The following is a 21101-nucleotide window of genomic DNA, read 5'->3' on the forward strand; positions in this document are numbered from 1 at the left end:
CAGGCCAGGGGGCGCCTCGCGCGGCAGCGGCGGGAGACGGCGATGCAGTGAGGCCGGACCCGCAGGCGGGCGTGCGCGGAGCGGGAGCAGCGGCCGCGCTGCAGCGATGTGACTCGGGCCGAGGGCCAGCGGGAGCGTCGGCGCTGCGGGGCCGCGGGGGTCGGTGAGTGCGAGCCGCGCCGAGGCGGTGGAGGACGCTGCGGGGACCCCGGAAACTTTTCCCGCCGTAGATTTAGGAGGACTGGGGCGTCCGCTTCTTGTGTTTTTCGAAACCCCCCAGTCCCCCCACCAGGGAGTTAATCTGCTGGGGGAGATGTAGGGTCAGGGCGAGGGGAACCACGGTGCGGCGGGAGGGGAGCCGCAGAGGGCGGGGCGGGGGAGGGGAGAGGCTGGGGACCTTTCCCGGGGGGAGGGAGATCGTACGGGGACCGGGTGGAGATCCAGGTCTCGGAGGAGGGTCTGGGGGCGACCACAGGTAAAGCGCAGCTGGCAGCGTAAAGGAGTCCAGCCATGCCCGGGTGACTCGTCGTGTGAGGAGCCGCAGGCAGGTCCTGGGGCCTCGTGGCAAACGGGTGGGGGGCTGGCCGTGGACCTGGCAGACGGAGCCGGGGGCGCAAGGGCCGGACTTCGGGGTGAGCAGCCGCACCTGCCGCAGGGGCCGGGGGCCAAGCTCCCAGCCAGCCGAGGCTGCGCATTACCCAGCTGGGGAGAGGGGACACTGCAGGAGGGAAAGACGCAGGGCTGAGACCTGGGGCTGGGGGACAAGTGGGAGGGTAGGAGGGGGCGGCTGCCTACAATGGCGGGGGAGGGTGGCCTTTCTGTTCCAGACACGGGGCACTCGGACCTCGGTAGAGGCGGCCAGGCTGGGGGGTAAGGACTAGCCCTGTGCTGTGTCGTCTCCTGGGGGGACACAGGCTTCCAGCCCGACCAGGACCCCACACATCCCGGGGTTCCTACTGCCTGGGCGGAAAGGGGAGCGCACGGCAGGAACCCGCACCCACGTTGGCCCTGGGGCGGGGTACACCGACCTTGCCCCAGAGGTCGCCCAGCGCAGCGGGTTCATTCCCCGGTCCTTGCTCTGTCACACCCAGGCCTAGCCAGTTCCCCCCTTCTCGTCCCCCATTAGCTAAGGGGGCGGCTCCTTGGAGCGCGGACAAAGGCCCCTGGAGTGTGGCGGGCAGCGGCGTCCCCGCCTGGGGCCCCAGCCCACGCGCCACATTGGCTGCCCAACTGCACCAGGCTGGGGGGCACCTGAGCGGAGTCCAGGAAGCACAGGGGACTCCGCAAAGACAAGCGAAGTGGGGGAGGGATCTGGCACAGAAACCCCCGCACTGCAGCCAAGGAACCTTAATTCAGAAGTTTCTTAGTGGAGAAGAGGGGCTTGTAGAGTATCCAGACTTTGAGTTAAACTGCATGCAAATGACATGTAAATAGAATGCAAATTGGCATCTGTTGGTTGGAAGCCCTCCCAGGCAGTTTTGTATCTAGACTGTGCAGTGAACACAGCTTCCTATCTGCTCCCCGCTCTGAGTCTGAAAAGGGGTCAGCTGAGTTGGGAAGGGAAGAAGTTGGGGGGTGGGAGAAAGGAGCCGCCATTTGGGGCACAGGCAGCAAACAGTTTTGTTAGAAAGATAAGCCCCACATCTTTATTGGTTAATTTTTCAATCAGTGTGCAAGCCACAGAACTGGGTGCTGGGGCACTGCCTTGTATAATGGGGACGAGCCTCTACTCTTAGAGGACTGGGGAGGTGAGTGGGCAAACACTGAACAAGCAAGTAAACAGCAAATAGGTATAATATCCGAGCTGACAGGAAAATGAAACAAAGTGATGTAAAAGAAAGGGCACCTGGAAAAGCGGTTCTGGGGAGTGATGAGCAAGGTGAGGGGCCGCCACTGGGAGATGTTGGGGGAAGACCCAACCAGGAAGAGCAGAGCGCACTGCAAGTGCAAAGGCTTGGAGGTGGGAATGAGCTTAGAGGAACTGAACAAAGGCCACCGTAGCTGGAGCTTTGGGCAGATTTGGGGGTGGGGGTGGGAGGATGGCGGGACCAGCCAGATCACAATCTTTTGGGCCATGGAAAGGAGTTGAAGATTTTGCTTGGGCCTGTGAGCCCTTGGAGTGGGAAGTCCCAGGATCTGATTTTTGAAAGCTCCCCTGACCTCGACAAGGAGACGGAGGGGCAGCTCCCCTTCCATTCTGCCTATGGGGCGGGCCAGGCGCTGGGAGCCTCCAAGGGGCTCCGTCTGGCCTGTGGGGCCTGCTTTGAGCCTGGCCAGCCCTGTGAGCCAACTGGAAGAGTGGCTCAGGTTTTAAAATCCACTCCCCGCTTTCCAGCAGTTCTTATCCGCCGTAACCAACCCCACCCAGAGCCTGTGGCCCCATAAGCACGTCCACTTCCTCGCAGAGCCTCCTGGGGGTCCCGAGATAGTCACTTCTCAGAATAACAACCGAGAGAGGAGCCCTCCACCGAGCCACGGGCAGCCAGGGTGCAATTTGCATTTAAATGATTGCTTTTATTTACAGGATTGGAGCTGCTTTTCATATTCGTGGATAATGGAGCTTGTGTCCTTTCAACCCAGTTCGCTAATCTAGGAGGGTTTTTTAATTTGAGAGCCCCCAAATAGGACAGTGGTCTGGTCTGCATTGGGAAACGAAGCTTATGAGGTCCTGTTAACTTGGAAAAGATATCAGAGGGTGAGATTTGCGGGTCTGGGAAAGAGTTTAATGTCAGGAAACCTTGTAACAAGTCTAATCTGGCTGAGCAGGAAATGCACCAGCGGCTCTCACCGGAGTGGGCTGGAACGGGAGTGTATCGGAGGTGTATCACTGGGGAGCGTGGGGAGACCAGCTCCGCAGCCCCATCCTGGGCCTCTGCCAGACACGGGGGGAGTCGGAACAGCAGTGCAGTGGAAAGGCTTCGGGGTCAGGAGCTGGGAGAAATGGGTTCTATTCCCGGGTTGACCAGTAAATCCCAGTAAGCCTCTGGCCAAAGCCGCCTGACCTCTCAGCCTTCATTGTCCCAACAGGACAGTGGGAATGTCGATTGTCTTTTTAACAAACCCATACCCGTTTCCTCCCCGGTGTCAGGCACCAAACTGAATCCTTTTCATGTGCTTTTCACACCAGCCTCGTGAAGGCGCACTATCATCATCCCCATTTTACAGACGAAGAGAGTGAGGTTCAGAGAGGTTAAGTAACACCCAAGTGCCACGTAGTTCTGTCTGACTCCATTTCCGAGGAGTCTGATGAGAGTGCGAACTCTGTGCCAGGTGTTTATCTGTGTACTGAACAACTAAACATGCCCAGGGCTAGGACAGCCCCCTACCTCTGCTTGTTTTGTCTTTCTCTTCCTGTTTCACCGCACACCCCCATCTCTAGAGAAGGTGGGTTAAGATGCCCCTGGCCACCTGCCAGGCACTGGAAGGGTACATGCTGGGCTGGGAAGGGACTCAGAGTGGAGGCTGGGGCAGGGCCAGTCGGAATGGTGCGTTCCAGAACGGTTTTGTACATTTTATTTCTCCTTTCCTACGGGTGTATGGGGAGAGGGAGACGCTGGTTCCCGAGAGAATGGCTGTGTCTAGTCTCCGGGTGTCCCGGCTCTGACTCCACAAGAGAGACGCCTGGTTTCAGGGCATCCCTGGGTCCTCCGGCCTGAGTTCTACCTTCACAGCAAGGTCCCCACTTAGAGCACCTGCTGTGGGCAGCAGAAGAGTTTGGGGGTCCCCAGGGCAGACCAGCCCCAAAGAGATCTTCCCTTCACACCACCTCAGGGTTCTCTTTGGTGTGTGATGGGGGAGGCTGGAAACCAGCGGTGGAAAAACACCTGGGTGAGCCCCCGAATTACAGCACCACCTCCATCGCAACGGCCCCTCCTAGAAAAATCAGTTCCAAGAGAGTTCACCACCTTAGACAAGGGAGCATTTGCCAATCTTTATTTTTTATTTATTTAATGGACACTTTATGGGAAGTGCTTACCCTATGTTAACTACTGTCCTAAACCACAATTATTAATTATTTTAATCTTTACCACAATCCCGTGCTGTGGGCACTGTTATCACCCCCATTTCACAGATGAGAAAACTGAGGCAAGAAAGGTTAAATTGGCTCCCCAGGGTCACAGGGTGGCTAGCAAGGGGCCCAGGGCAGGATTTGAAACTGGGAGGTCTGATTCCAAACTTCACACCAAGGTGGGAGCAGGGCTGGGAGAATCAGCCCCGTCTGTGGCCTGGAGGCAGGCCCTGTCCTTCCCAGGCAAGGAGTCCTACCTGCGTCCTCCCAGCCTCTGCAGGCCCTGGCATGTGGAGAAAGGGGGTGCGCTGCTCCTCCACTGCCGGAAGCTTCGGGCCCCTGTGCGGAGTGCATACGTGTGTGTGTGTGTGTGTGTGTGTGTGTGTGTGTGTGTGTGTGAGTGAGTGAGAGGGAGAGAGAGAGAGAGAGAGAGAGAGATGCAGTATATTTAAGAGCATCCGAGTGAGTCACATTTCTGGGAGGCCGGCTGGCAGCAAGGGTAATTAGTATGTGAGCCGAGTCTTGCGCGTTCGTTCACATTTATTCATTGCTCCTTTTGAGACGCGCACGCCTGCATCCCACGGGTTTGTTGCCATATATTCATCCCGTCGTCCCAGTCAGCCCTGCCTCCAGGCTGACTTGAAACCTCTAATCTGCTATTGTTCCTCTCGCTTCCTGGAGAGCTGCCTGGAGAGCTGCCGGGCTCTTGGGGGTGGGAGACCCCAGGTGCCTAATTGAGCAGGATGGGTGCTTACCTGAAAGTGGGGGCAGATCGTGCATGGGCGTCGCGGTCTCGGCTGGGGTGGTGAGGTGAAAGGAGCCATGGCTGTGGGTACTGGTCCCCTGCCGTATGTGTCCTGGTTCCTCGGGCCTTGGCGCACCCAAGCATCACACCTGCAGGGCTTGTGGAGACACAGGTGCTGGGCCCACCCCCAAGAGTCTGCATTTCCAACAAGCTCCCTGGTGATACTGCCCTTGCCAGTCCAAGGACCAGACTGTTTTTTGGAGATAGGGTCTCGCTCTGCTCCTTTGTCTGGGCTAGAGTGCAGTGGCATCATCATAGCTCACTGCAACCTCCAACTCCTGGGCTCAGGCGATCCTCCCGCCTCAGCCTCCCAAGAAGCTGGGACTACAGGGCACACCACGATGCCCTTCTAATTTTTCTATTTTTTGTAGATAAAGGGTCTCATTCTTGCTCAGGCTGGTCTCGAACTCCTCGCCTCAAGCGATCCTCCCACCTCAGCCTCCCAAAGGGCTGGGATTATAGGCGTGAGCCACCACTCCAGGCCCCAAGGACCAGACTTTGACTTAAACCTCTCGGACCTTCAGTTTCCTTCTCTATTAATGGGAATGAGACACATTTGCCCTTCTGGGGTGATATGAGATTTGGAGACCCTATTTATCAATTCAGCGACTGGATCGTGAGCCCTGCCCATGTGCCAGGCACTGAGGAATTGCTGGGGAGCAAGACAGACAGGGTGCCAGGCATGGGGCAGGAGCAGGAGGGGGGAGGGTGAGGAACAGACCAAAAATGTAATAAAATAATTGAAAATTGTGGCACATGCTACAAAAGCAACAATCAAAAGTATGGGCACAGAGCCTAACAGGGGCAGGGAGAACCTAATTTAGGGAGACTGGAGACGCTCACCAAGTGACACTTCCAGGGCCGCAGGCTGTAGTAAGAGCGTAGAAACAATAGTACGATTGTTCCTCTCCTGGCTCCACCTCTTTCTAGCAGTGTGACCTGTGACCCTGGACAAGCCCGCTGACCTCCCTGTAACACAATTTTATCTCCTGTAAAGTGGAGATAGTAATAGTAGTTGATTCATCGGGTTGTTATGCAGATTATTCAGTGTTAACAAATGTGCCTTGCACAAGAGTGCCTAGAACAGAGGTGGCCCTGTGAGAGTTAACAGTTACTGCTGCTGTCACCGTGGCGCTAATAGAAAACCCTGCGGGGCAATTCTGAATCCCCCAGACATTGAGCTTGCCTTGGCTTCATTCTGTGAGGCGGTGTGTAAAACCACCTCCCTCCATCCTGGACATTGTCCTGTGAGTGGGGTGGCTGTCACCGCAGGGGCGTCCTTAGCAATGATAATGACCCAATTGAAACGACTGGACCCTGCTGCAGTCCCTGGCTGCCGTCAGTTGCATCTACAGGCTTCGATGTTGGGTAGACAGGACTTCCTGGAAGGGGGCCACAAGATGTGGCAGGAATATTAGAACTTCTTTGGTGGCAAGTGACAGAAACCCAGCTCAAACTGGCTGAATCCAAAAAAAAGGGAAGTCGATGGCTCATTCTCATGGGTCTGGCTCAGACCACGTGCCTGTCCATGAATCAGTCCCTGTGGCTAAAGGGTAGGACAAATGCCCCGACTGGCCAGGCCTGGGTCACACGTCCATGCTGGGAGCTGGGGCTCGAGGTAGCTCTCCAAAGGGAAGTCGGGAGCTCTTTCCAGAAATGGGAGAACCGGATGCTGGACACCAAAACAACAGCTGTCCCGGAAAGAGCGGTGGTTCCACCCTCAGGGATGAAAGCAGAAAGCAAGAGTGTGTCCATTTCCCAAGTCAGAGAGGGGGAGCGGGAACGCTGGACCGGGGCCACAGGACTCTGCACCATTGCAGAAGCGTGATCACCATCCCGGTGTTTGCATCATTCCCGTGGGTTTCCACTGTGGTTGGAGGGCCAACGACGGTGGGGAAGGAGCTGGAGAAACAAAGTCCCAATTTGCAGCCAGGCCTGGAAAGAGGAGATCCCCCTGGGAGAGTGAGTGGAGATGGCTAAAGAAGGCCAAGTTCTTGCCAGGGCAGGGCCCGGGGGGCAGGCCTGCGGCGGAGGGGCCTGGCTGGTTTCCTGGCATCTTCCCCATTGCCTCTGTCCGGGAGTGTTCAAACTGGGCTTTCTCAGCCTTGGCACTATTGACCTTCAGGGCTGGGTAATCCTTTGTTGTGGGGGCTTGTCCTGTGTGTCATAGGCTGTTTGGTAGCATCCCTGGTCTCTGTCCACCAGATGCCATTTGCACCCCACTCCTCAGTTGTAACAACCAAAAATGTCTGTGGACATTGGGAAATGTCCCCTGGGGGGACAAAATTGCTCCTGGTTGAGAACCACTGGCCTAGGGGTACTTGGGAGGAGGGGTTGGAGGTGGGGTGATGGTCAAGACTCCAGGAGCACAGTCCTACCTGTCATCCTCCCAGCCACCTGGGGATGGACAGATGGCATTGGCTGCCAGGCCACCTAGAGAGGCTGCCTGGGCTGTTTCTTGCTGAGACTTGCTGAGAAGTCTCTTAATCGAGTTGGCCATTGATGACATGTCTGAAGGACATCCACTCCAGGGCCCCTGCACCTGTCAGGGACCGATGGCATTTTGTTCTGACACGTCCAGTTCTTAAATCTTGACTCCCAGCATGCTTCCAGGACCTCGTGATCGGCAGTTGTCTAGGACGATGTTTTTCCAAAGGGTGGTACGTTGGGATGTGCCCAGTGGGTATGCAATGTGGGTTATATCAACAAGCAATTTTAAAATGTCAAAAGATAAATACTTTAATGTGTTTGGTTTTCTTTTAAGTAGACTGATTTAAAGGACTCAGTGAGTCAGTTAAGCAGATAACCGCACAATTAAGCACACACAAGCGGCGTGTGGACAAAGCCTAGATGGCTGCGGTGGCACTCCAGTGACCGACGCTGCAGGGCCGTGCTGGGCTGCAGGCTGGTTGTCAACATCTGGGGCGCATCCTCACCCCTACATGTGCCTGAGCTGGATGCCGACATGCTTGTTTAAGGAGCATCGCTGGCCAGATGCTCTGTCCCAAGCCTGTCTCCTCGCATCTGTGGCCAAAAGACATTAGCCCGACAACACCAAGTACCTTCTCCTTCAGCGGCATTAATAATTTATGCCAGTCGAAGGCTTCACAGCCAAGGCAGGATCTGAGACGCTCAGGGGATCTCTGTCGGAGAGAGGTGGTCGATACTGCATTTACTTAAGGAAGCCCCAGGGACGCTCTGGACATGCGGGGAGGGTGGCTGGACGCAACCCCGCACGGGGGCCCAGCTAAGGCAGTGGATCTGGCTCGAGAGGCCCAGAAGTGAGCACTGAGCACAGCTATGCAGACTGTGGCTTTCTCGAAGGCCAGGCTCTCTTCAAAAGCACGGAGCTGGTGGGGCAGTGGGGTAGAGGACCGTCCCATGAACATGTTTCTCGTTCATTCGGTATTTACTAAACATCCACTTTGTGCCAGGCACTGTGTGTAGTCCTGAAGTCTACACCAGTGGTTCCCATCCAGGCTATTGTGCTCCCCCAGGGGACATCTGGCTGCGTCTGGAGACATTCTGGGTTGTCACAGTTGGGGGAGGGGTTGTGCTGCCAGCACCCAGTAGGTAGAGCCCCGGGACGCTGCTAATCACCCCACAGTGCACAGGACAGCCCCCCACGACAAAGAATGATCCAGCCCACGCGTCGGTCGCGCGGAGCTTGAGAAAGCCTGGTCTGCTGATGAACCAGAGAGACAGTGTCCCTGCCCTGCCACATCGTGCGGTGGAGAAAGTCCGGAAGGGAGGAGAGGAGGGAGGGAAGGAGGAAACAAAGTAAACAGGCAGAAAATGACAGACACGATTAGAGCTGAGAAAGAAGTCACCAGAGGCTGTGGTTGAGAGGGCTACGGTGTGACCTTGGCCAAGGTCTGAGTTGATGGCATCAGCGCCGAGCCCGGCAGGGGTGGGGGGGCAGGAGGAGGAGGAGTAGGAGAAGGAGGAAGAGGAGGAGTGTCCAAGCAGAGGGAGCAAGGGGAGACTTGGGTTAAGCCTGTCACCGAGGCTGCTGTGTGGAGTCCAGCTCACGTGGGGGCAAGAGAGAGGGTCCTGCAGGCATCCCAGGGAGAGACGGACCAGGGGCGGAAGGAAGAGGGGGACCCTCAAGAGGTCTGGGGAGGGGGAGCGTGGGATGTGTGAGGGGAGACAAAGCGTGGAACTGAGGACGATTTGGCTACTTTTGGGTATACTGCGTTGGAAATGCTGGGAGCCTTTGAGGCAGTGACACTTCTGGGAGTAGGGTGTGTGACCTTGGGTAAGGGCTGTCCCCTCCCGGAGACCCTGTTTTGTCACCTGTAATGTGGAAGTCATAATAGGACCTGCCTCACAGGGCATTGTGAGGACTGGCCCGCAGCCAGTCGTAGGCAAATGTTGGCGTGGAGAGGTTGGAACCCGCCATGCCCGCCATTTGCCCGGCACGGCACTTGGCCAGTGAAAGTTTCATTTTATTCCCTTATTTTTGAAGCGGTCAGACGTGGCATGGAGTCTCGAATTCAAAGAATGCAAAAAGGTACAGAGAGAAAGTGAGTCTCCCTCCCACTCTGTCCTGTAGCCACTAGCGACGATGGTTCACGGGTGTTCACTGCGCCTGGCCAGGGGTGCGGCTGGGAGCCAAAAAGCCCCTGCCCGGACAAGGGGGCACCTTTTCCCGATGTGTCCGAGGGTGCCATGTGGGCTAGCAGGTTTAAAATGAGGCAGGTCTCCATCAAGAAGCCAGGAGAGTGGGAGTCTTACAGTGAATCGTTCTTTCTCCCCGCTACCCGCCCCCTTGGCTTTTCTAGAATGTTCGTGGTATCGGAGAGAAAGATGAGAACTCACCAGGTGCTCGCCTTCCTCCTGCTCTCCGCGATCGCCTCCGTGGCCTCTGAAAACGCTAGCACGTCCCGGGGCTGCGGGCTGGACCTCCTCCCTCAGTACGTGTCCCTGTGCGACCTGGACGCCATCTGGGGCATCGTGGTGGAGGCAGTGGCCGGGGCGGGCGCCCTGATCACACTGCTCCTGACGCTCATCCTCCTGGTGCGGCTGCCGTTCATCAAGGACAAGGAGAAGAAGAGCCCTGTGGGCCTCCACTTCCTCTTCCTCCTGGGGACCCTGGGCCTCTTTGGGCTGACGTTCGCCTTCATCATCCAGGAGGACGAGACCATCTGCTCCGTTCGCCGCTTCCTCTGGGGCGTCCTCTTCGCGCTCTGCTTCTCCTGCCTGCTGAGCCAGGCGTGGCGCGTGCGGAGGCTGGTGCGCCATGGCACGGGCCCGGCGGGCTGGCAGCTGGTGGGCCTGGCGCTGTGCCTGATGCTGGTGCAGGTCATCATCGCCGTCGAGTGGCTGGTGCTGACCGTGCTGCGCGACACGAGGCCGGCCTGCGCCTATGAGCCCATGGACTTCGTGATGGCCCTCATCTACGACATGGTACTGCTCGTGGTCACCCTGGGGCTGGCCCTCTTCACGCTGTGCGGCAAGTTCAAGAGGTGGAAGCTGAACGGGGCCTTCCTCCTGATCACGGCCTTCCTCTCTGTGCTCATCTGGGTGGCCTGGACCACCATGTACCTCTTCGGCAACGTCAAGCTCCAGCAGGGAGACGCCTGGGACGACCCCACCTTGGCCATCACGCTGGCGGCCAGCGGCTGGGTCTTCGTCATCTTCCACGCCATCCCCGAGATCCACTGCACCCTGCTCCCGGCCCTGCAGGAAAACACGCCCAACTACTTCGACACGTCGCAGCCCAGGATGCGAGAGACGGCTTTCGAGGAGGACGTGCAGCTGCCGAGGACCTACATGGAGAACAAGGCCTTCTCGATGGATGAGCACAACGCAGGTACAGGGACGACCCCCACGGGCCGTTCGTGCTTCTCTCCGGGGGGCGGGGGGGACGGGTGGTCCTGGTCCCAGGGCAGTCCTAGCAGAGCAGAGTCCACGAACATTGGCCCCTGTGCTGAAACGGGCTGAGAGATGGATTTTTGTTGAGCACTTTTTTCTGCTACCAGTTGCCAACTGATTTGTTATACAAATCCGGGTTTCTGGCATCTTTTGCAAAGTCGCACCTGGCAACCCTGGGCCGGCGTTCCACCTGGCCGCGATTGTCTGCAAGCGCCTTGAGCCGGGGTGTACTGGAAGGCCCTGCCTTGGGCCCCTCGCGGAGTTGTAGCTGCCCTTTAGGTGGGATCCGCTTTTCTGCTGGCCGCACTCTCCACCGCTCCCCGCTGCTCGCTGCCCCAGCTGCTGTGACATACTAACGTTAACTCCCGGCCTCCCTGGCAGTGTTTGAATTTGCTGGATGGCTGCGGGAGACAAGGGGCAGTACTGCCGTGCCCTCCCCTGCCTCAGTCACCAGAGTGGAGGAATTTGGGCCCTGGAGGCAGACATCTAGGTTCAAATCCTGCTGCTGCCACTTCCTAGATGTGTGGCTTTGAGCAAATTACATTACGTCTCTGAGCCTCGGTTTTTTTGAAATCTGTGAAGTAGAACTAACAAGAATGTGCCGCCTAGAGCTGCTGAGAGAAGTGACACAACGAGTGCGAGGCCTCCGTGGCCCCTGGCGTGTTGTGTGTGCGCCTTAGTTGGGTTCCCCTGAAAGCAGAGTCTGAGACAAGGCTGGGGTGCAGGGTGCCGGCGCTGTGCTTGGGAGGTGGTCCCTGCGAGGAAGAGGGCAGGGAGGATGCGACGGGGAAGGCAGAAACGCCAAAACAAGGTCATTCGTGAGCTGGTTACCGCCATGGGCAACTGGGGCCCAGTCCTGGGAACGCTCTGAGGACACATGTAAGATGAGCCTCGGGACTGGCCCAGGAAGGACAGGGGGCCAGGGCATCTGTCCACCCACCCGTCTCCCACTGTCATTAACGGCCCCTAGAACTCGTGAATGGGCTGAACGAGTCCTGGGTCCAAGGCATGAAAACGGAGATTTGGTGGGCACTGGAGATGGACATTGTCTGGGTGCCCAGGGCTGTCTGTCACTGCTGCAGCGGGACCCGGAGGTGACCTGCCCAAAGGATGTGCCGCAGGCACCCAAATCCCCCGCTACCGGTGCTTGAGAAGTAGCTCTTAGAATTATTACTTGAAGGGAGTCACGTTCCCAGCGCTTGAGATTAAATAAAATTGCCTTTTCTCAGTGACCTGAAGCTGCATCAGGGGCTACAACAATAATAAGTGACAGTAGCAGGGGCAGTATAGTCACCGTTCGTGGAGCACTAACTAACTACGTGCCAGGCACTACCCTGTCCTTAACCTGCGTTATCTCATTAGTCCTCACTGCCGCCTGATTATCCCCATCTTATAGATGGATACATGGAGGCTCCAAGAAGTTAAGTGACTTGCTGGGGGATGTACGCTAGGAGGTGGCCCACTCCAGATTGTCACGATTCCCTCTTCAGGGACATCCACCCAGGACGCTCGTTGGGCTGAGTGCGAGGCCTGGGGCGCAGGCTGCACATAGAGCCATTAGATCCTGCACGGCCGCTCACATCCCTCCCTCCCACATCCCTCCCTCCCACATCCCTCCCTGCCACCTGGATGTACCGGCTTCCTCGCACCCCTCCCCCACCCGGCAGACCCACAGGCAGGACGCCAGTGTGGATAGGGCTGGAAATCCCCATGTGGCCTTTGTCAGAGCTGCACTCTTCCTACCAGAAAGTTCCAGCCTGGGTTTTGTCGAGAGGTTTGGCAGGGGTGGCGGTGTCAGCCCAGCTGGGGGGCTGGCTCCTGGGGTGCCAGGAGAAGATGGGGTGAAATAGACATCAGCCCTGAGCCCAGAGGGCCCTTTAAGGGACAGTCTGGCCAGTTCCTGGGGTCCTGGCAGAGCCACCCCTTTGCCATCTCCTCCCTCTTTATCTGAGACCCACAGACTCCCCCGGAACCTGGAGTGGATACCTAATTCGGTACATTCATGTTTTCCTGGGGAATTGGTCTATCACTTTGTCAGATACTCAAAGTTACCTGTGACCCCCAAAAGGTTAAGAAACATTGCTGTCGAATGTGATGGTTTTATCTCCTTGCAGTAAAACCAAGATGCCAGAACTACCCAAGTATTATGGTCTTTAAAATTAAAGATAACTAACCTTTACTGTGTGCTTCCCATAGACCAGGTACCATTCTGAGCATTTTAGTGGCTCATTTAATCCCTACAATAACTCCAAGAGGTCTGTTTTGCAGACAGGAAACTGAGGCACAGAGAAGCTAAGCAACTTTGCCCAAGAGGCAGAGCCAGGGTCCGAACCCAGGTGGGCTGGCTCCAGAGCTCACAGGCTTAGCCACTCTGCCATGGGATTGCCCTCCTCTTCTTAAATCACGTCAGTGTCCCTCATCTCACTGACGTCTTAGGACAACTCTGTGCGTTTGGAAAGATAAGGATTATCAGACCCATTTTACAGAGGGGGAAACTGAGGCCCAGGGATGTCAGGCAACTTGCACAAGCTCATAAGTACACAGCAGAGCAGGGAGGGGGGAAGTTGGTTTTCTGAATCCCATTACATACACCCTTTCCTGTAAAAATGCAGCCCGTACTTCATATCCACACAAGGTCCAGAGATGCACAGGATCTGGGAGCCAGGGTGGTACCGACAGGATTGGTGCTTGCACGGGAGATGATGGAGGGCACACCCCCGTCTCCTTCACAGCGGTTTCACACTCTGACACATGCCAAAGCCAAATAAGGTATCTCTCCATCCCCTCTTTCTTTTCCAAAGGAAAAATACTTTTATTATTCCTTTCTGGTGCTAAAGGAGCAACAATAGTCATGTAGAATGAGCAAGGAACCATGCTGGTTCAGCCAGTAAAAATAATAAAAATTGCTCAAGATCCCATTGCCAAAGGCAACTGCTGCCAATGGTTTGCTCTCGTCTTGCCAGACGTCTCTCGGTGCACATGCATTCTCACCCACGCACGTGCACACATGGCCATGCGACAGAGTGATTCTTAACCTGGCTGCACATTAGAATCGCCTGCGCTACTTAAAAAAATCACCAGCGCCTACCCCCTCCCTCTAAGTCTGAGTTGGGAGTAGGTATTTTTGGGGGGCTTTCCAAGTGATTCTAAGGTGTAGCCAGGTTGAAGCCACTGTCTAAGTGGGGTTCTTCAGCGTGCTTGCTTAAGTCGGTGTTACGCAGGCCCTTCCAGGTCAGTAACTGCGGAGCTACAATAGCCTTTTAATGATGCAGAGCTTCCCATTAGGCACCTTAATTTATTTTTCTGACTTTCAGCGGTGAATATTCTGCCCACCTCTGGCTCTCCACAATAAACAATGCCGCAATGAACATTCCTATGCATTCCTCTTTGGGCTTTTGATCAATTAACTCCTTGCAAAATAAAAAAAAAAAAAATCCTAGATATGGGTTTAAGAATCTGCACTTTAAAGCTTGATATGCAAAGTCCTCACTGAACATCGTCGATGGGTTTTTGGAAATTTCAACTTGAGGCAAAACAACGTATAAGGAAGCCAATTTTTTTGCTCCTCAACTTCATAACAAAACAACATTATTCATGGACCTACTGTATGTTGTTTCACTTAAAGTCACAGTTTTCAAGAACCTATTGATGACACTAAGTGAAGACTTACTGTACGTATGGTCAGATGGCACCCCAGAAAGGTAGACTGATTTACTGTCCTGCCCGTTGATAAGTGCATGGCAGCCCCATTTCCCCACCTCTTCAGCAACCTTGGGTGTTGTCAGACTGGTTTTTTTTATAGCCGTCTTTCGAATCATGCCAAATGTGTGGCCACCAGAATTCACATGCGGTCGGGCAGAGCAGGCCTCAGAAAGCTCACACAGAGAGGCTGAGTTGGAGTCCTGGCTAGGATAGCCTTTGTTCTAGAAACCCTTGCTTTGCTGGCTGGAGACCGTCTGGGCACGCTCCCTTGCCACAGTGGGAACAGCTGTTGGCGTCCTTGGTGCTGACCTCAGCCAGCTTGTATTTTAAGGAACCAGGCGCCATAAGTGGCCTGACTCTTGAATCGTTGGGTCTCACAGGGTAGCCAGGGCCCAGGAGCCGCGCTGGCCCTGTTTCTCTTGCATTTTAACTCTCCTCCCAGCTTTTCGCTTTCCCTTCCCTTGAGAGTCCATCCTTGAGGTGCTCATGAGAGGGGGAGGACGTTCTCCAGGCTGCACTATGGTTTGCCAAGCCCCAGCAGCCTCTCCCCACTATTTCCTTCCCCCTGGGTGAGACCCCAGATATATACGACTTCACCAGCTACTGCTTATGAATAAGTATCAACAAGGCATGAGGTATGTGATAAAAGATTAAAATACACTGAGGGCTGTAGCACCTTGGAGCACATCTTGGAAAGCGTTAACAAGGCACATTAAATGTACACCTCTCAAAGCAGCAAGAAAGAAAAGTGTTTTTTCTTCTGTTGGAGGCCTTGGGCTCTCACATCTCATGAGGGCCAGGGGCTATTTAAACTGAACTTTGGCTTCCTACTGGAAGGTCCTGAGTTGGCTTTGAGGACAGGGCCAACCTGGCTTCACTTGGCAGTGTCTACACAAGAAAAGGCTGGCATTTAACCTGTGAGCTTTCATTCCTATGGGGATCCCCTCTGGGCGAACCCTGCTTGCCTTTCAGATCTGGCCCAGGTCAGGGCAGGGTTTTAGTTAGTTGGGCTTCTTGAAGTAATTTGCAAATAATAAAAAAATCGCTGCCTCGAGTAATTTGTAAAAAACCCATGCTCTCTTGCTGCTTCCTAGCTAGAAAAGTACCTCCCTTTGGGGAAGACTTATCAGTGAGGCTTTTCTTAGCAAAGTAAAATTAGTGCTTTCAATGAGAACAAAAATGTGGAGGTGCCATCTTACAACTGAAAAGACTTTCGTTTTGATTTTTTTTAATAGTGCTTGTACTTTCTCTTACATTTTTACTGAACTATTTTTTAGAATGGTTTTAAGTCTCTGGAAGAATTGAGCAGGAAGTACAGGGAGTTCCCATGTGCCCCCTCCCCCCTGCCACACACATAGTTTCTCTCCTACTATTAACAACTTGCATTACTCATATATTTGTAGCAGTTGGTGAATCAACATTGATACATGATTATTAAGTAAAGTCCACATTTTAATTAGAAGTCACTCTTTTGTATTGTACAGTTCTATGGGTTTTGACACATGTGTCAGGACATGTGTCCACCATAGAGTGTCATACAGAATAGCCTCACTGCCCTAAAACTGCCGAGTTCTACCTTTTTACCTTCCCCCAGCCCAACCCCTGGTCACCGCTAATCTTTTCCTGTCTCTATAGCTTTGCCTTTTCCAGAATATTATATCGCTGGGATCATACCGTAGCTTTTACAGATCTGGCTTCTTTCACTTAGCAATATGCATTGAAGGGTCCTCCCTGTCTTTTCATATCAATTTGGTTTCTCTTTACAAAAAAGGAAATTTAAATACTGTAAAAAGTACAGCAAATAAGAAACACCAGTTTTACCCACTTTTCAGAGGGAAAAGATGCTGACATGTTTTGCCAGCCTGGCTCCAGGGGTCCCTTTGATTCTTGTTTAGAAATAGCCCTGCTCATGTGGTTAGAGTCCTCCTGCTCTCTGCCCGGGTCACTTTCTGGTGAAGACGAGAAGTACTAAGAGAACTTGGTGTCCGTGTTCTTAGGGCTCTCCTCCTCCCCTGTGTATCCAGCAAGAGCAGTTTTGAGAGGTGTGATGTTGAACATTACACGAATGGCGTTCTCCAGTGAGAAGGTCTTTTGTCCAAGGAGACCTGAGGGGTACAGAGGCACTTGTCACCCATGGCCTACAGGGGCTGCGGGGCTGGGGAGAGGGTTGCAGCCTCAACCCTGGCTGCAACCCCTCTCCCCAGCCCCACTGAGACCAGTCAGGCTCCTAGAGAGCCTGAGAACAAAGCGCCTTTGTGACTTTGTTTTGAATTCTTATGACAAAGGGGAGAAGCGACTGAGGTGGGGAGGGCAGGGGTGCCCAGAGCGCTGGCGCTTTCTCGATGCAGGGGAAGAAAACAAAATTGTGTCTCTCTTTTGCCAATGTTGTATTGCCGATCCCTCCCTCCCTCAGCTCTCCGAACAGCAGGATTTCCCAACGGCAGCTTGGGAAAAAGACCCAGCGGCAGCTTGGGAAAAAGACCGAGCGCTCCATTTAGAAGCAACGTGTATCAGCCAACCGAGATGGCCGTTGTGCTCAACGGTGGGACTGTAAGTATTAAGATGTGATGTTTTGGCAGGAAGCCTAAGAGCGTGACAGTGTCGGGGAGCAGCTTCAACAGGGACACGCTGCTCTGTGGAGGCTGCTTCTGTGGCCTGCAAAGACAGCAGCTCAAGGCGACATGCCTTGCAGCCAGGATGCATGCAATGCTTCCGTTTTTCTTCTTTCTCTCTCCACCCCTTCTGCACGCACGGAAAATCCACCTATGCTCAGTTAACCATCTGTAGATTCCTTTGAAAGAGTCCGTATTTGTTGGGGCTCTTGTACCCAGTGAGTTCTTTGGCTTTCATTATACAGTGCCCCAGCCCTCTCCCTGGGAGGCGACTTTTAGGAAAAGCCTAGATTGATGAAGCCCCCTGACAGATTTTGTTGACGTCCAACTAGTGTAAGGCCCTGGGTCTCCCTTCTGTCTTTGTGCCCCAGCTGGTACCCCTCGGGTCCGCCCCCACTCCCTGTGAGATGTCTTAAGAAATTGAAGCAATTACCATTTCTCTCCCTCAGACACAAAAGCAGGTTGACTATCTGATGCCAAACAGACCTTGAGCAGAATCGTCATCGCTTATGTTTGCCTCCTTGGAATGACATCATTTTTTTTCTCCAGCAATCCAGAGATGCGCTCTCATTCCCACATTTAATTTCCAAACATAGCTACATGCTTCTTTCAGAAAGGACGCATGAGCCGGTTTACGTGTGTAAATTGGATTTCCATTCTTTATTATCATATGCCAATTCCATAACTCAACCTGAGCTGCTTTTTAATCTACCTTAGGGATGGCCTTTGATCTCTAGAGGGAACTTGGGTTTTCCTGGCCTTTTGAATGGTATGCGAGGCATTGGTTTGCATTCATTTGGAACAGGCTCAGGGATAAATAGAATCACAGATTTGCATTCTTAAAACCCCCTGCCATCCACTGGGCTCTTTTATTGTCGGTGCCAAGAAAAGCCTGCCCGACTCACAAGCATGCAGCCTGTGTCTTATAATAAATATGGTTAGAAAAGGCCCCATCACTCACTTTTAAGCCCTCCTGGTTCCTTCAAGGCCAATGTGTGTAAAAACACCCAGGACTTAGAATGAGTTTCTGGGTAGGGAAACTTATATATATTAGAAGGGGATGATTACAGAAAGAGAGAGATGTGGCCTTCCCAGGAACCACAGCAGCATAACACACAGTGGTTGCTGCTTTTCTTGAGAATTCTTATTCAGTCTGTCTGGGTAAAAGCCAGGTAACTGAACTATGGCACGCTGTTGAATGAATAGGTTTCTAATGTTGACTTTGCAAAAGCTCGGAGTTCTTAGTGTGTTATCCTTATGTTATTCCAGATCCCAACTGCTCCGCCAAGTCACACAGGAAGACACCTCTGGTGAAAGACTTTAAGTTCCAGAGAATCAGAATCTCTCTTACCGATTTTACTCCCTGGCTGTGTCTTTCTTGAGGGAGAAATCGGTAACAGTAGCCGAACAAGGCCGCCTCACAGCCAGGACATTTGGAAATCCTAGCCAAGGGGATTTCGTGTAAATGTGAACACTGATGAACTGAAAAGCTAACACCGACTGCCCTCCCCTCCCCTGCCACACACACAGACACGTAATACCAAACCAGCCTCAGTCCCCGCAAACTAAAGCAAAGCTAATTGCAAATAGTATTAGGCTCACTCGAAAATGTGGCTGGGAAGACTGTTTCATTCTCTGGGGGTAGAAGAGAACCAAGTTCACAGCTGGTGGGCCAGGCTGGTGTGAGTTGCATATGGGGGAGCCCCAACCCTGTCGCCCCTCCCCAGCAAATGCTGGACTCCAGCTGGCCCCTTGGAGATGACCATTTTGTTGAGGAGGACAAATGGGGAGTTTTCCACCGGCTTGCCTGGTGGTTTGCACATTTCACGGGGGGTCAGGAGAGTTAGGAGGTTTTGGGTGGGATTCCAAGGCAAGGCCCAAATGAATCGTGGGGTGAGCTTTATAGCCAGTCGTGGTGAAAAGACCCTGGCATGTGCCAAAGAAGAAGAGGCTTGCTGGGCGTTGACGTGACCATCACTTTTAGAAAGTGGTGACCAACCACTGTTCCTTCCATGGGCCTCTTGCTCTAGCACCTGTGGTGAAGAAGTTAAGTCCTACCACCTCCCCTTATAGAGCCATAGAATATTCTGGTTTGGGGCCAGATCATCTCACCCTCTTCCTGCACTTATGGGTGCCCGCTCCACACCCTTGCCCAATTTTATTCCCATGTTCATTTCAAAAGCTCAACTGGGGCCACCAGCTGAAAGCCCCTCCAGGGGGCAGGTGGGAAGGCAGGCGCCATAGCAGGTTTTCCTCCATAATGTCACATGGCAGGGCTTCCAGGGTGGAGAGATGACATCCTGCTTCCTAGCAAGCAGTGACTTCTTGGGTCTTTTCCATTATTATGGTGAGAGTTCCAGGGTGGAACGGATCACATGAGGGTTTTTTGCTGCTTTTGATGGGTGTGTGGGACATTTCTGTCTTGGTTTTCCAGGGGTTCCATGAAAATGGCTCTTTTCAAAGCCCATTCTTTCTGTCATGGTTTCCATCTGTCCTAAGCCAGTCATTCCTTTATTATTTAGCATTTCGAACATCCCGGCCATGAAAAGCCCCATGTTCTCTGCACTGTTTGGCCAGCATAATCGCTAGCAACGATTCAAAGCAAAGAGTTTTAACCTGACGGCATGGAATGTATAAATGAGGGTGGGTCCTTTTGCATACACTCTAATCACTACATTGCTTTTTCTATAAAACTACCCATAAGCCTTTAACCTTTAAAGAAAATGAAAAAAGGTTAGTGTTTGGGGGTGGGGGGGAACTGACCTCTTCATAAGCCAGTACATCTGAGCTGAGTTATGTTTTAATAAACCTTTTGATATTTCTCAAGGCCCTGGTCTCTGCTGTGCCCCCTCCCCCTATCCTTGCAAAGCACTGGGGAAAATAAGGCCAATCCGGCCCTCCCTGTGTGGCCCTCCTGCGAGTTTTCCTTGACAGCTAGTGCATTTCCTTGTGTTACCATGCATGGGGAAGACAAAGCATGGCCCCAGAATGCCACCCTGCCTCTGCCCAGAGCATGCGCTTGCTTCTAGAGAATCCAATTCCAGTCCTCTGCTCGAGGACCATCATTGGGTGGACTGAAACATGGACTACTGGGGAGGGCTGGGAGGGAAGGAACCTAGGACCTGGGGTTCGGGCGGGGACAGTTGCATGCAGACCCAGCATTTCGGGGAAAAAAAAGAAATCTCTGAACACCTCGGTCCAGTGCAGTGAAAAACGACAGTGTTACACGTTCTCGTGCCAGGAGATGGTGGCTCACCCCCGCTCTCTGGAGTCCTTTGGAGCTTTCTGATACCATTCACAAGATGGAGCAATTCACATGATCGTTTTCTCTCTAAGTTCTTTCTTGCCCAAGCGTGTAAGGTGAGCACAGCATAGACGGCTACCCTCGGAAGCAGTGTGTCCCCACCATAAAAACAGAACCATCTTTGAGCCATGGGGAACCTCAGTGACACCTTTTTTTCCCGTTAAATCTGATACATTCTTGCGCTTCTGGGTTTTGTTTTATTTTGACTTTAAGGGTGAGAGTGGGCTGAATGCCTTCACGATGGGGGCGGAGGCGGGAGTGAGGGGAGAAGGGAGAAGACGGTTCTTTGACTCCACCTGAAAAGTACCAAGAGGCACCTTTGCCCAGAGACTGTAGCAGCCGGCTGCCCCCACGGAGCAAGGTTTAAAGACAAAATTAAGTGGCACCTCTGTTTAAGATCTGTTTGTGTAGACAAGCCTAGTTTGGGGAAAACGACCGCGAAGGAGAGCATCTGTGATCCAAATCCCTCACTGTAAGCACAAATCATTCCTTGTCCTGTTATTAAAATCACTTTGGGACTATAACAGCCACTCTCGTCCCCCCTTTTAATAGGAAGTTGGCGTTCCATGCTGGATTTCTGCACTGGAGGTGGAGGGTGGGGAGAGAGGGAGTCAGCTCTGACGATTTACAAACTGGGAAGTTCTGTGCGTCTCAAGGGCTTCCAGGGTTGAAGATCTGGTTGTTGGAAGCTGGGTGCCCGGTGATCTCTTTTTAGCACAGATGCCGTCAGGGCCGATTGAACAGGCGTGAACTGGGGCTGGTGTTCTTGGTTGGCCAAGGCTGAGTTAAACG

General features: G+C 53.6%; 1 protein-coding gene across 1 annotated transcript; it reads left to right on the plus strand.

Annotated features, from left to right (window-relative positions):
• Window positions 1-6: 6 nt before the first annotated feature.
• GPRC5B (G protein-coupled receptor, class C, group 5, member B) lies at window positions 7-19832 on the plus strand. Its single transcript, XM_012647716.1, has 4 exons — window positions 7-163; window positions 9599-10629; window positions 16807-16943; window positions 18275-19832. The coding sequence occupies exons 2-4, from the start codon at window positions 9600-9602 to the stop codon at window positions 18317-18319; spliced, it is 1212 nt and encodes a 403-aa protein (XP_012503170.1). The 5' UTR covers window positions 7-163; window position 9599; the 3' UTR covers window positions 18320-19832.
• The last annotated feature ends 1269 nt before the right edge of the window (window positions 19833-21101 follow it).

Source organism: Propithecus coquereli, unplaced genomic scaffold (genome assembly GCF_000956105.1).
Source record: "Propithecus coquereli isolate 6110/MARCELLA unplaced genomic scaffold, Pcoq_1.0 Scaffold27, whole genome shotgun sequence".
In the NCBI taxonomy this organism is placed as follows: domain Eukaryota; kingdom Metazoa; phylum Chordata; class Mammalia; order Primates; family Indriidae; genus Propithecus; species Propithecus coquereli.

What these genes read in the sequence shown, in the direction of transcription:
- GPRC5B (XM_012647716.1), top strand. Translation starts at nt 9,600, where the DNA reads ATGTTCGTGGTATCGGAGAGAAAGATGAGAACTCACCAGGTGCTCGCC. An exon ending in GATGGATGAGCACAACGCAG is followed by an intron (nt 10,630 to 16,806) that starts GTACAGGGACGA and finishes TCCCTCCCTCAG; the next exon opens with CTCTCCGAACAGCAGGATTT. An exon ending in TTGTGCTCAACGGTGGGACT is followed by an intron (nt 16,944 to 18,274) that starts GTAAGTATTAAG and finishes ATGTTATTCCAG; the next exon opens with ATCCCAACTGCTCCGCCAAG.